Source organism: Equus quagga, chromosome 6 (genome assembly GCF_021613505.1).
Source record: "Equus quagga isolate Etosha38 chromosome 6, UCLA_HA_Equagga_1.0, whole genome shotgun sequence".
NCBI lineage: Eukaryota > Metazoa > Chordata > Mammalia > Perissodactyla > Equidae > Equus > Equus quagga.
Genome location: NC_060272.1, coordinates 103,173,359 through 103,186,624, shown reverse-complemented (window position 1 = coordinate 103,186,624; position 13,266 = coordinate 103,173,359). Strand labels below are relative to the sequence as shown.

Sequence of the window (13,266 nt, the reverse complement as noted above, 5' to 3'; positions counted from 1 at the left end):
TTTAATGATCTGGAATTGATAGGTAACCTGTGTCATTTTAATAAGCATTGTATAATCACACCATATTTTGTTCTGTTTGCAGGCAGGAATTTAGATAAGGATATCCTTAAACAACTATTTATAGCTACTGTGACAGAAACAGAAAAGCGGTGGACAGCACATTTCAAAGAAGATCAAGTTTGTCCATAACACTGCAAGCATTTCTTATCAAAAGATCGGATGATAAAATTGGCAATAAGTGTCTCTTACTGGCTGCATTTCAAGCATCTTTTTTGGCATTACTTCTGTTATAAATTGCAATGTACTAATGTACTTTAAAATAGTATTTATTTTATATAATACATAAGATATAGTAAATCAGTACTGTAAAACATTTGATATTCATTCAGTAAAATATAATGTCCTTAAAGTGTTTTTTTTGGAGATAGATATTTCACAAAAAGGTCTTTTAGAATTGGCTTTAGAGTTTGCATAGGCTGAATTTCTCACCCAGGAAGGTTATGTAATAATAATGATAAAACTTCAACCTTGTCATTTGCCCTTAGAACTTCAGCTCATTGCATACATGTCATAATTTTATTATTATTAAGAATTTTACAAAACAAATAATGTCACTATTTTTATCAAATGAAATAAGAGGTTTGTTGTGGCTAGAAGCTTATAAGTGGAAGAAATCCGAGTCAAAGAAATTAAATGAAACCATCTCTTAGTCACTTCTAAGCCTTGCTGGTAGTCACTGTATTGAAACTTCAGCCATTCACTTTATGTTTAGAAGATTCCAGTTTTAGAGCTCTTACTTTTAAATTCATCTTGGTTTTTTTGAACAATTTTAATGTTCAGTGTAAGCTCAAAAGTAACCAGGTACAAAACTTCAGGTATAACTACAATTAACTTTTGATAATTTAACAATCTTTATATAAATGGTTGGTGTGTGAATATACAATGGCTTACTTTTCTCCCTTTTCTGCTAAAGGCCAGGTGAGCATAACTGTATTCAAATTGTAAGAGAAAGGCGTTAGATGGAATTTAAGGAAGAGCTTTCCTAAAATAATGGTTGTTAAATATCAGAAGGCTATGAAAATGGCTTTTGGAATTTTGTTTCAGAACATTAAGTAAAAGAGTTACATCTGTGTATCTTGAATGGCTCCAGTGGTTGGAGGCAGGCTAATTATTGAAATGATGTGTCTCCTTTTCGGTGCATTCTATATCTTTTTTATGTAACCACTCTGTATTCATCTACTTGCTTCTTGAATCCATTCTCTTAATTCATAGTTGACAGAATACACTTATTTTATGGCAGCAAATTGCCCACTAGGAAGTCAGCTGAGTTTTGAGTCAGGTGTGGGCTTTATTCCAGCTCTGCTGCTTCTTGGCTGTGTAATCTTGGGCAAAGTATTTTCTCTGAGACTAGTTTCCTTATTTATAAAGTGGACGGTAATAATATCAACCATTCAAGATTGTTATGAGGATGAAATAGTTTTGTAGTGCACCCAACTTAGCTCCTGGCACACAGCAGAGCCTAGATAAATGTTTTCTTCTTCTACACAATTTAAATTAGTCTTATAATTAATGTGGTCATGATAATATGTAATGTTCTTTGGCAAATAAGTGTCTAGATTCATCTGTTCTAGAGCATGAGAAAGGGCTTATAATTAAGTGTCCTGTTGTGGGAGAAATGTTTGAAGTAGTCGTAATGTATACTCTTAAAAATCCGTATTTATAAAACTCATAAATATTTGATTTTTTCCTTTAAAATCAAGTAAATTAATCTTTAGATATTTTCCATTATGTAAGTATTGCATGAATACATTCGGGTTGTGAAAGTGCACGTATTACAGATGTAGTCACTCTCCCCTGGCCTTTGCCCTTTGGTCACTGTCACTTCTTAGGGGTAAGCAGTGGTGTCAGTTTAATTTCTCTCCTTTTAGATGTTTTTTTCACTTACACATTATGATTTACATTGTTTCCCAAAGTGATTTATTTTCCAGTGATTAGAACCATAATTTAAGCGATTTCTTCAGGAAGCTTACAAACTTGCTGTAAATATCCTCAAGGAAAGGTTTTGTGTGTTTTAAATAATACATCATTTTTTATAGGTTGTAAGAGTTTGCTTTTTTAGAAACTCAATTATTAGTCTTAGATCTTTCCATGATGGTGAATCTAAATATGTCTTATTCCTTAACTACTGCATAGAAATTCATAGTATAGCATAGATTGCATTAATTTTAAAAAAGCATTTACTGAGAGCTTCCAGTTTGGCCAGGCATTAGTGCTGGGGCTGAAACCATACATGTCAAGTAAAGGCCAGGTTCTCATACTGCTTACATTCTGGTGGAGGGACTTAAAACAATGAGAAAATAGGGGGCTGGCCCCGTGGCCAAGTGGTTAAGTTTGCGTGCTCCGCTGCAGGCGGCCCAGTGTTTCGTTAGTTCGAATCCTGGGCACGGACATGGCACTGCTCATCAGACCACGCTGAGGCAGCATCCCACATGCCACAACTAGAAGAACCCACAACGAAGAATACACAACTATGTACCGGGGGGCTTTGGGGAGAAAAAGGAAAAAATAAAATCTTTAAAAAAAAAAAAAACAATGAGAAAATAGGAGGTAGCCCTAAGAAGGCTGATAAAGATCAGCTTTAGATTGAGTGGTCATGGAAAGCTTCCCTGAGGAGAGGTGGCTTCTTGAGAACGGACTTAAAGGAGTGGTTCATGTAGAGTAGGGGAGAAGGTTCTACACAGAGGGGGCAAGTAGTGGAGAGGCCCTTTAGGTGGGAACCAGCATAGGGTGTTGGAAGACCAGGGAGAAGGCGAGGGTGGCGGAAGGTTAGAAATCCAGGGTGTGAGGTGGAATTGGAGTTGTGACCAAGGCCAGGCTTGTTGCTTCTTATAGGACCGAGCAAAACATCCGGATTCTTCTGAATGCCCTGGGAAGTGGCTCAGGGCTTTTAGTTGCAGAAGTGAGCTGGATGTGATTGCTTTGGCAGATGAACCAATTGTTTCTCATTTGTGAAATTGTGAACAGTGCTGCAGTCATCACTGTGCGTGTCTTTCTGCTCTTGTGTCAGAATGTTTCTCTAGAGTAGATAGGTAAGGGTGGGATCACTAGCTTCCAGGAGATGCACATTCAGAAAGTTTTACAGATACTGATAAATTGTCCTTCCAAATGGCTGTACCTTTTTGCCTTTATAGAGCAGTGTATGAAACTACCCATTTTTGTAATCCTAGCTAACACGTTTTAACCTTTGCCAATCTGGGTGGAATGACCTCTCACTGTTTAATTTAGATTTTATACTGTATTTTTACGTTGTTTATATATTCTTTTAAAGATGCATTGTCCTGTTCTTCATTCTGATTTTTCCCAAAAGGAAATATTTTTCAGTGATTAGAGCCATTATCAGTTTAACCTGCACATCAAAGGACTTTGGAACATGCCATAGATAGCCTCGAGAGAAAATTTTATTTTTATAATGCAAATCTATAACTCATTAACTAAATAACATGTTTTGTTATTCTGCTAACTATAGAAAATTTGCAGCTTATTGGTGATAACGATGATAATCAAGTTTAGGCATAGTTCATCTAAAACTTTATAGTTTACTGAGTAATACAGGATAAATTACTAAATTTCTCTGAGCCTTTGCCTCCTTATTTATAAAATGGAGATAAAACACAGATCCCTCTGGGTTGTTCCAGGGATTAAATTTAAAGCACCCTGAATATAGAGTGCCAGTAAATGTGAATTCTCCTTTTCCAGCAAAACTTGATAAAAAATTCAAGCTTCTGCGTACCTTCTTAAAACAAATAGTTCTTTCCTAGGCTTTTTCCAGCTTTTAGTGAAAGGGGCAAGTGCATTGGTACTGAGTTTAAGATTGTTGTAGGAAGGGTCAGCACTGGGTGAGACGGGAGACCAGGAGATGGAAAGGCTCTGTAATTCCTAGATCGTAAAACTTGAACTATCAACAAAATAGAGTTAAAAAGGCTTTTAAACATTTATGGACTGACTTGCTTGCTACAAATTGAATAATTGTCTCATTTGGATTACATGCTAGGATAGGTGGGAAAACTATCTTTTTAGATTGCTTTGAAATGGCTTTCCCAGTTCTAGAAATGCCATACATTGTGGAGGTGATGTTGAAAGAAGTGAATTCTGCCTTTGAATGTCTAGCAACTTGCCCTACTTTGATGAAAAAGAAAGATAGGCTAGGTTTTTTTTGCTCAGAATTAGTCTTAATATTAGAATCAACTTTAACTCTTGATGACCAACTTGCCTTTAATTTTCAGAGTAAAATGGAGCGAAATCATCCTTTCTTTGGATTAGTTTAGGAAAGTTGGTTTTTCAAACTAGGATGCATTTTTGTGAGCTCCTGATAGTTTTATTCAGGAAAAAACTTACTCAGAGTTAGGAAAGAAATAATCACCAGATGCCATTGAATGCCCACTGTGCTCTAGGCCCCATGCCAAATGTTGCAGGAGCCACAAAATAAGGTTTTTGATTCGTAAGACAACACTAAAGAATTGATGGGACAGACAGTAAGAGTTTTCTTTTTTCTTTCATAATGGAGTCTTTCCAAAGCATTCAACTTAGTTTTCATCAATATAGCTTTTTGTTTTTACCTGGATATATTTTGTATAACAATTTTATTTAGATATAATTCATATACTATAAAATTTACCCTTTTAAAGTGTACATTTCGTGGCTTTAGTATATCTACAGGTAGTGGCAACCACTACCTCTGTCACTCCCAGAAGAAACTGTATCCATGAGCACTTGCTCCCTGTTTCCTCCTGCAGCTAGCCCCCAGCAGCCATTAATCTACTTCCTCTGTAGACGTGCCTGTTTGGTCTCCTTGCACTTACCATAATGTTTTCAAGGTTCGTCCATGTTGTAGCATGTGTCAGCACGTTGTGTCCTTATTGCTGAATAAAATTCTACTTATAAACCACGTTTTGTTTATCCACTCATCATTTGATGGACATTTGAGTTTCTACTTTTTGGTTATTAGGCCCTTTCCGCCTATGTTTAAGTTTTTTAAATTAATAGAATGTAATTTTCAGAACAATAATTGAACAGATAGTACAAGGGAGTTCCCCTATTCACCCACCATACACACAGTTAACATCTTACATTGGTGTGGTCATTTGTTACAACTAGTGAACCAATATTGATACATTATTATTAACTATAATCCATAGTTTATTCAAATCTCCCCTGTTTTTCCCTCATGTCCTTTTTCTGTCCCAGAATCCCATCCAGGACCCCACATCAGTCAGCAGTCATGTCTCCTTAGACTCCTCTTGGCTGTGACAGTTTCTTAGACTTTCCTTGTTTTGGTGACCTTGATAGTTTTGAGGAGTACTGATCTGATTTGAGGAGTACTTAAGATGCTCCTCTACAGACTTGGATGTTTTTTCCCTGATTTAGACGGGTTTGGGGGAGCAAGATCACAGAGTACCATTTTCATCACATCACATCAAGGGTCCATACTGTCAACATGATTTATGATTCTTGATGTTGACGTTGATCACCTGGCTGATGTGTTGGTTAGGTTTCTCCCGCCCCCCCCCCCCCCCCCCCCACACCGCACCCCCACACATTCTGTTCTCTTTGGAAGGAAGTCACTGCTCTGCCCCCAGTAAAGGAGTGGGAGTTAGGCTCCACCTCCTTGAGGGCAGAGTTTCTACATAATTTATTTCGAATTCTGCAAGGCAGATTTGCCTCTTTCCCTCCATTTATGAATTTATTCAGTCATTTATTTTTTATCAATATGGACACATGGATATTTATTTTATACTTTGGGTTATAACCCAATACTATTTTATTTTGTGGCTCAAATTGCCCCAGCTTTGGCCATGGGGAGCTCTTCCATTTGTCTCCTGTGCCCCCTTTGACATACCTCCATCAATGGAGGTCATTTTGTTTTTTGTGTGTTTTTTTAGCCTGCCTTTACATTTCTCCTTTCATTTTTAAATAACCCAAATCCCCATAGAAGCTGACTCTAGGTAAACTAACAATGCTCCCCTTCTGGGTAATCAGATTCCTCTGCTGATGGAAGAACTGTGCCTCACCTGCAGGGGGCCGAGGGGGAGGCACCTGGAAGCCAAAGTTTGAATAAGACACCTATCCCAACCCTCCTGAAGCTTAGTTTAGCAGAGCACACAAGTAGTAATTGATGGGATTCAAACACAAATCTGTTAGGCTCAAAACCTGTTATTTGTCCTATTTCAAGCTACATATAACTGAGAAGACTTAGAGGGTAAAACCCTCAGGGGTAGAGGATGAGACTTTAAAAAGAGTTGCAAGAAAGCTGTTTGCAGAATAGTATCTTGAAGGGACCAGCTACTTTTTTATATTTGAGCCTTTTAGCTGGCTTCGGATTTCTCACTGAAAATTCATTGTCATTTTACAAATACTAATGGAAGATGTACTATGTGCCACTCAATGGAATAATACAATGTTTTTTGTGCTGCATTTTTATTAGATGCCACCTCAAGTTCTTTTCACAACTAGGTAGGTATTAAATTATGAATATATCCTGTTGCTCAGTATCTTACTGTAAGATCCCTATTTCTATAGCACACATTGTTATATTCCACTACTGCTACTTTACTCTCTGAACTGATGTAAATGAGGTCACCCTAAAAATTTCCTTACTTCCAAGGATGTCAAGTGAGTGAGTTAAACAGAGCTTCTCTGTCATATTGCTCCTCCCCGGGGTGAGTAAGGAATGGTGACCTAGTAAATTTAGTTAAAGACGCGGAAACTGCAGCTCCTCCCTTGCCTGCTTTAAGTTGCAAGTTTGGTATTTATTCTTACAGTAGAAGTTCTTGATGTTGGCCTTTTTTAAAAGAAGGAAGGGAAGGAGGATAGAGAGACACCGACTCTCAGACTAGGTGCATCCCTTGGAGTTGTGGGGCCATTTTTGTGAAAACAAGATTTTTCAAACTGAGTGTGCAATAGTTTTTGGCAAAATCAACTTAGTTGGTCATGGCCACTAAAAAAAAGAGACAGAAAACGTCAATGATCACTTGTTTTATGAAACCTATTTTAGTTATGTAAGTCTACCTATGCAGGATGGTGGTATAGAATGTATTTCATACTGTGGTTAAATGTTCAGAGGAGTTCGGGAATCACTGATGGAAGGGGACTCTTTACCCCGCCTGCTTTCCCTCCACCCTGAACTCCCACAGCTTAGGCGAGGACTTTTTCTGAACATTTGAGTCAGGGGGAACACTTTGGGGAGCTGAGGTCGGGGGTGGTAGGGACAAGGCAACACCCCCTCACAACCCCTGAGTTCTGGGATATAGTTAGAACATTAAAAATATTTCCACTCATCATCCTGGACGAGGACAGAATCCACCAATGAAAACGGGTTAATTTAACCAGCTGTGAAACGCGAAAACATATTCCACACATGCTTTTACAGCCAACACCGTCTGCATTTCACTGTGTGCCTCCCTCCGCCCCTCAATTTCTACCCTCTAGGAGAGAGGCCTGAATATCGAGGTGGCCCTGGATTGTTGGGTATCCTATTTTCCTACCTCTCTTTTTGTTTGCGCGTTTTTAAAAGCGCGTTCACAGAGCCTGTGTGGCTCTGGGCCCGATTGGCTGGCTAAGCATCTTCCTTGGGGGTGGGGGTGGGGGTGTAAGGAGCAGGAGGCCGAAGTCTCGTGTGTGGGTAACGCAGCGGACCCTCATCATTGGACTGCGTCGCGAGGAAGTGGGAGCGCTCTGAGGTAGCGGGAGCAGGGGTATAAAGGGGGGAGTCCACCACACAGGGACTCCGAGAAGCTTTAATAAAAGGCCAAGTGCCTCCGCTGGACGGTGTTGTAAAGGAGGAGAAACCAGAAGTCAAGAACACCTAAAAAGCTGACCACGACTGTTCCTGCTTTTTGGAACACTCTTAACCCAGGAGGCTTCCAGCCCAGTCCCCCGCGAGCCAGGTGAGCGGCCGCCACCTTTCCTGCGTCTGCAGGACCTGCTTCCCCATGAACTTGCCAAGAGCTAAGCGCCTTCGCTCCACACCGCCGTGCAGCCTTCGGGGCTCCGACGGGGAAGACGGTGAGATCGATATCCTGGGAGAGGAGGAGGATGAAGAGGAGGAGGAAGAGGAAGACGAGGGGGCAGAGGGGAGCCAGCGATTCCTAGAGCAGCTGCACCAGCCGGGGCCTCAGGGGGCGCGGCGGGGCGGGGGCGTGCTTCCCCGAGAGCGCACCGAGAGCGGCAGCGGCCCGAGGGACGACTCCGAGTTTGGCACGAAGTTCAGGGCAGCGACCGGGTCTGCGGCGGCCTCTGGGGATGCCCTGCAGCCGGCGAAGCCCCCCTACTCATACATCGCGCTCATCACCATGGCCATCCTGCAGAGCCCGCACAAGCGCCTCACACTCAGCGGCATCTGCGCCTTCATCAGCGGCCGCTTCCCCTACTACCGCCGCAAGTTCCCGGCCTGGCAGAACAGCATCCGCCACAACCTCTCCCTCAACGACTGCTTCGTCAAGATCCCCCGCGAGCCGGGCCACCCCGGCAAGGGCAACTACTGGAGCCTGGACCCCGCCTCCCAGGACATGTTCGACAACGGCAGCTTCCTCCGGCGCAGGAAGCGCTTCAAGCGCCACCACCCGCCCCCAGGAGCCCACTTGCATCACCCCTTCCCCTTGCCCGCCGCGCCCGCCGCCCTGCACGGCCCCTATCCGGGCCTGTTGCTCGGGTCTCCGGCCCCGCCGCAGCCTGTCCCGGGGGCCTATCCCGCCGCCGCCCCCGGGAGCACCCCGTGCGCGCTGCTGCACCCTCATCCCCTTCGCTACTTGCTGCTCTCTGCCCCGGCCTACGCTGAGGCGCCGAGGAAAGCGCACGGCGCGGACCTGGCGACTCCCGGCGCCCTTCCGGCCTTCCAGCCCTCGCTGGGCTCCCAGCCTTGGGAGGAAGGCAAGGGGCCGGCGTCGCGGCCGGGAGGCGGATGCACCTCTTTCAGCATCGAGAGTATCATGCAAGGGGCCCGGGGAGGGGGCACTGGGGCCGCGCAGAGTCTGCCCCCGACCCCATGGGGCTACTGCCACCTGCTGCAGCGCCCGTCGTGCCTGTTGCATACCCAGGCTGCTGCCCCCTTGCTGCACGTGTCCGCTGCCGCCGCCGCGTCCGCTGCCCGGACGATTCTGCAGCAGCAGCAGCAGCAGCAACAGGACTGTGCCAACGGCTGCGCTCCCAGCAAGGGAGCGCTGCTGGGCCGGCACCTGTCGGCCACCGCGGCGTTGCTGGGATGTCAGCCCGAAGCAGAAGGCTCTAGGCTGACGTCGCTGGTCGCCCATTCTGGCAGAGAGGAGCAACCTCCCCGGCCTTTTGAGTAGTACCCACACCCTGCCTTGGCGCCGACTCCCAGGGGGCGCACCCGGAGCCAAGCTGGAGGGCACAGCGACCCGGGCTCTGCTCTCCTCGCCGCCTGCCCTCCCGCACACGCCTTGCACAGACGGGACCAGGCGGGTGCATCTGAATCCCGCAGCGGAGCAACCACTAATTTCGATTCACTGCAAAATATTTACGAAGGAAAAGTTGGATACTGTCCCGTTAAGACAAACCGAACGTAATTCCAATGGCGTCAACGCCTTTTCTTTTCCAACCTCCAAGTGTGGCTTCCAGGGCTTTTCTGATTTGCACATTTCCAGAGGAACAATGAACGTGAGTGGGGCATTTTCTTCTGGTATTAAAAGAAAAGCAAAGACAATACAGTGTCCAGTGTACATGTTTCCCCTTCTTCATCCCTTAGGAACTGCAAGTATTATTCCCAAGAGCAAAATGCTTACGCCCTCTGTGTCTTCCTGAAATCGATGTGTAAGATAAGTAGAATTTTAATTTCAGAGCATTTATTTCTGATCTGTGTCTGATGTACGACCTTCCGTGGAGAGGTGTTAAAATTAAACCTAGCGGGGCGGCCCTGTGGCCGAGTGGTTAAGTTTGCGGGCTCTGCTTCAGCGGCCAAGGGTTCAGATCCTGGGCACGGACATGGCACCGCTTGTTAGGCCATGCTGAGGCAGCGTCCCCCATGCCACAACTAGAAGGACCCACAACTAAAATATACAACTATGTACTGGGGGGATTTGGGGAGGAAAAAAAAAGGCAGGAAAAAATTAAACCTAGCTATTCAGACTAAATAAAGTGTTAAATCACTACATGGAACCGTTTATTTTGTATTACTTCTCATTGTTTGCTTTTTAAATGGAACTTCTTTTAAAACTTAGTTTTTGTCCTCCCAATTAAACAATTTAGTTTTACAATTCATATTCATTAGGGAGATCAGAAACAACCCGTTCTCAAAGTGGCTTTTAAAACTTCCAAATATTTTAAGTTGAAAAGATCCTGTTTTTTAAAGTAAAGGATTTAGTATTTATGAAACCTGTAGAATAAAAATAATTGGAGAAAATCTAAATATATTCTCCATTTATTTTCCATCTTTCTGGAGGCATTGGTTTTTCTCCTGAATAAGCTGGAGGACGATCTGAGATCAATTTGGAATGTAGTGGCCAACATTTACTCGGGGAAAATAAAAGGCAATTTTTTAAAAAGCATTGCAATTTTCAAAACCAGGGCCCAGGGAAAAGGGAAATATCAAATGAAGCATTCGTGTCCTGGACATTTAAAATTTTACGAATTCTCTCTCCAGGCAGGTGCCTTCTAGGGGTTACGAATCCCTTTCTTTAGAAACGAAAGAACTTTTTGCTGTTGTTTCGAAAAGAGTTGATTTCTGAAAGGACTTTGCAACCAGAAAGGTTTTTTACTCTTTCTGGATTTCGGTGAGTGGGTGAGAGGGAAACAAGACGACAGAGATGCCCAGCACGAATACTCCCCAGAGACAGCAAGTTGCTCGGGCCGCCGCGGCTCTGCCTGCTCTGAGCGCGGCTCCTTCTCTTCAAAAGAATTGCATTGCGCATTGCGCGCCGCTTGGAAAGAAGTCACTCTGAGTGTGAGAAGGTCGTTCCCCCCCCTCCCCCCCCCCCCCCCCCCGCCCCCGGCCCCAGCTATGAATTTCTCATTACCGGAGGGAGGGAAGCCCCAGAGGCGTAGGTTTTTACAGCCCTTTAATTGGTTCATGTTTTGCTCCAGCGTCTCATCTCCACACCATCATTCCGAACGTGCACCGCACGTGCTGTGGGCAATCCCCACCTCCTCCAGGTCGGCAGTAGTGCAATTCGGGGCTGGGGGGGGGGGGGGGTAATGTTCTGGAAAGTTCCCAACCCAACCCTTGGTAGCCCTGGGACACGAGTTTCTGATTCTACTCCCCGCTCCGCACAGGCAGTCTTCGCCCGCTTGGCCCGCACCCCCAGTCCCCTACATGGGCCCCTATCCTCCGGCTGCAGGCCACCCCCAAACCTGCGTCTTCCGCTTCATCCACCTCTTTCTCCTTGGGCTTTGTCCAATCGTGAACTCAGTCCAATCGTCTCACCCTCAGCACCTCAGCTTTGAGATCCTTTCAGCAAATTCTGCAGATCTGGGGCAGCCTAAGAGCTGGGAAACAAGTCGAGAATAAAGAGAACCTATTTCATGCTAAGAACTCGCCAGTTCACAGCCCAACTCCCCCTTGTCCTTTGCGCGAACACGTCTCCAGGCCTACATTAGTTCATTTATTCGGTCAACAAACGTCGTCTGAGCGCCAGGTGCGGCCGGTCGCTGAGCCCAGAGCCGACCCTCGAGGCTCTCTTGGCTTGTCCGGAGCCCCGCAGGAGAGGCCGAGTTTTCTTCCTTCCCTTTGCCCCAGGCCAGACCAGCACAACCACCAACACGGGTGACCGCGGGTCGGAACCCGGCTCCAGCTCAGCTCCCAAGCTCCTATTTTTTACCTAATGAAAACATATCGCACGATGAATTTCCAAGCAAAACACTGATTCAGTGGAGTTGTAAATTAAACGTTGGTCTCCAATCGAACCTGGCTCTTTGGGTCCCCTGGTCCGAAGCGCCGCGCCCGCGCAGAGAGGACCGGCCTCAAGCGGGGCGCACCCGGGGCCCTCGCCCACCGGACCGGCCCCTGGGGCAGCTGCTACCACGAACCCACAGGAACGACGGGCACCTGCCGAGCCCTCTCCTCCGGCCGCGCTGGCGCGTCCCGGGCGTCGCGGTGGCTCCGCAGGCCCCTGGGCGCGTGGTGCTCGGCGCTGGGACCAGGCCCGGCCGCGTTCTGCACGGCACCGAGCACGAGGCCCCGGCTCTGGACCCCAGGCCCGGTCCCGGTGGTTCTGCGCAGGGGCGCCCGGGCGCCTCCGTTCTTGGGCAAGAACCCCGGCGCGCAAGGCACATCGCATCCGAGTTGCGGGAAGAGAGCGAGGGTCGAGGGTCTTCTTTGACCCTTGGGCTCGTCTTCTTGAGGCTGGACAGACTGGATGAGTTCAGAGCTGCCGCGGGCAGCGGAACCGAAGGGCTAGAGCTGAGTACAAAAGGGGTGTGAGGTGCAGAGAGGCTGAGGCGACGGCAGGAAGGAAATTGGGGAAAAGCGATTCTCGCTGGGGTCCTGCCTGCTAATAATAACACTAGTAATAGTAACAGCGGCTGTTAACGCCTGTTCCCTGTCTGCCGGGCACTGGATTCCCTTTTAACCCTCCCAGCACCCATTGAAGACACTACGGAAGCCCCGTTATACAGATAAAAAATACGCGACTTAGAGAAACTAAGAAACTCGCCCGAGGACCCTTAGGCAGTGGCACCCGGCCGTGTCTGGTTTCTGAGCCACTAACCCCACGGGTGCCTCCGACCTTCTGCCTGGGCCTCCGGTGGGTCGCGGAGGCCGAGACCCGAAGGGGGCCAGGGCCCCAAATCCTCCTCCCGGGCTCCTGGTCCCTGGCCCCGCGCCCAGGAAGCGCATTTCGCTCCCCAAGCCCTGGGCGCCCCGCAGGCCGCGCAAGGTCAGTCCCCGGTCCAGCGCCGCGGGCTCTGCCCTGCTCTTCCCTAGGACGCGCCCCGGACGAGCGCAGGGAGATCCCTGCAGGACCGGACCAGGCCCCGCCCAGGCCCACCGAGCTGGAGGATGCCACCTCACCCTAGATCGCCAGGGAGCAGGCAGGAGACAAGCCTGCGAGTGCGTCCTTCCTCCCCAGCAGGATTTTCATCCTCTCTCCCCTCGTGGTCCCCAAGATCCCAACGCAGGCGTTGGCGGGACCGCGAGCCCGCGTCCGCCCGCACACCCGGCGCCGTCCCCCTCCCCGCCCCGCGCTGCCCCCAGAGCCACAGCTCCCCTCCCGAATCTTCACCTTATGCTCCACTTCGCGGCCCGCTACGGGCACTGGC

General features: G+C 47.1%; 2 protein-coding genes across 5 annotated transcripts in view; both read left to right on the top strand.

Annotated features, from left to right (window-relative positions):
* Positions 1-2,463, top strand: part of LOC124240871 (COBW domain-containing protein 2) — a 46,003-nt gene extending 43,540 nt beyond the window's left edge. For all 4 annotated transcript variants that reach the window (XM_046664045.1, XM_046664047.1, XM_046664046.1 and 1 more), the window contains one exon: positions 83-2,463. In XM_046664045.1, the coding sequence (XP_046520001.1) occupies positions 83-189 (107 nt within the window). In that variant the 3' untranslated portion in view covers positions 190-2,463. The remainder of the gene's footprint in view (positions 1-82) is intronic.
* Positions 2,464-7,988: 5,525 nt separating this feature from the next.
* Positions 7,989-9,283, top strand: LOC124240788 (forkhead box protein D4-like 1). The gene is made up of 2 exons (XM_046663893.1): positions 7,989-9,081; positions 9,144-9,283. The coding sequence occupies exons 1-2, from the start codon at positions 7,989-7,991 to the stop codon at positions 9,281-9,283; spliced, it is 1,233 nt and encodes a 410-aa protein (XP_046519849.1).
* The last annotated feature ends 3,983 nt before the right edge of the window (positions 9,284-13,266 follow it).

Excerpts from the sequence above, each read along its gene's own strand:
- LOC124240788 (XM_046663893.1), top strand. The coding sequence starts at position 7,989 with ATGAACTTGCCAAGAGCTAAGCGCCTTCGCTCCACACCGCCGTGCAGC. Across the intron at positions 9,082-9,143 it reads GCAGCGCCCGTCGTGCCTGT|CGGACGATTCTGCAGCAGCA; the intron begins TGCATACCCAGG and ends GCGTCCGCTGCC.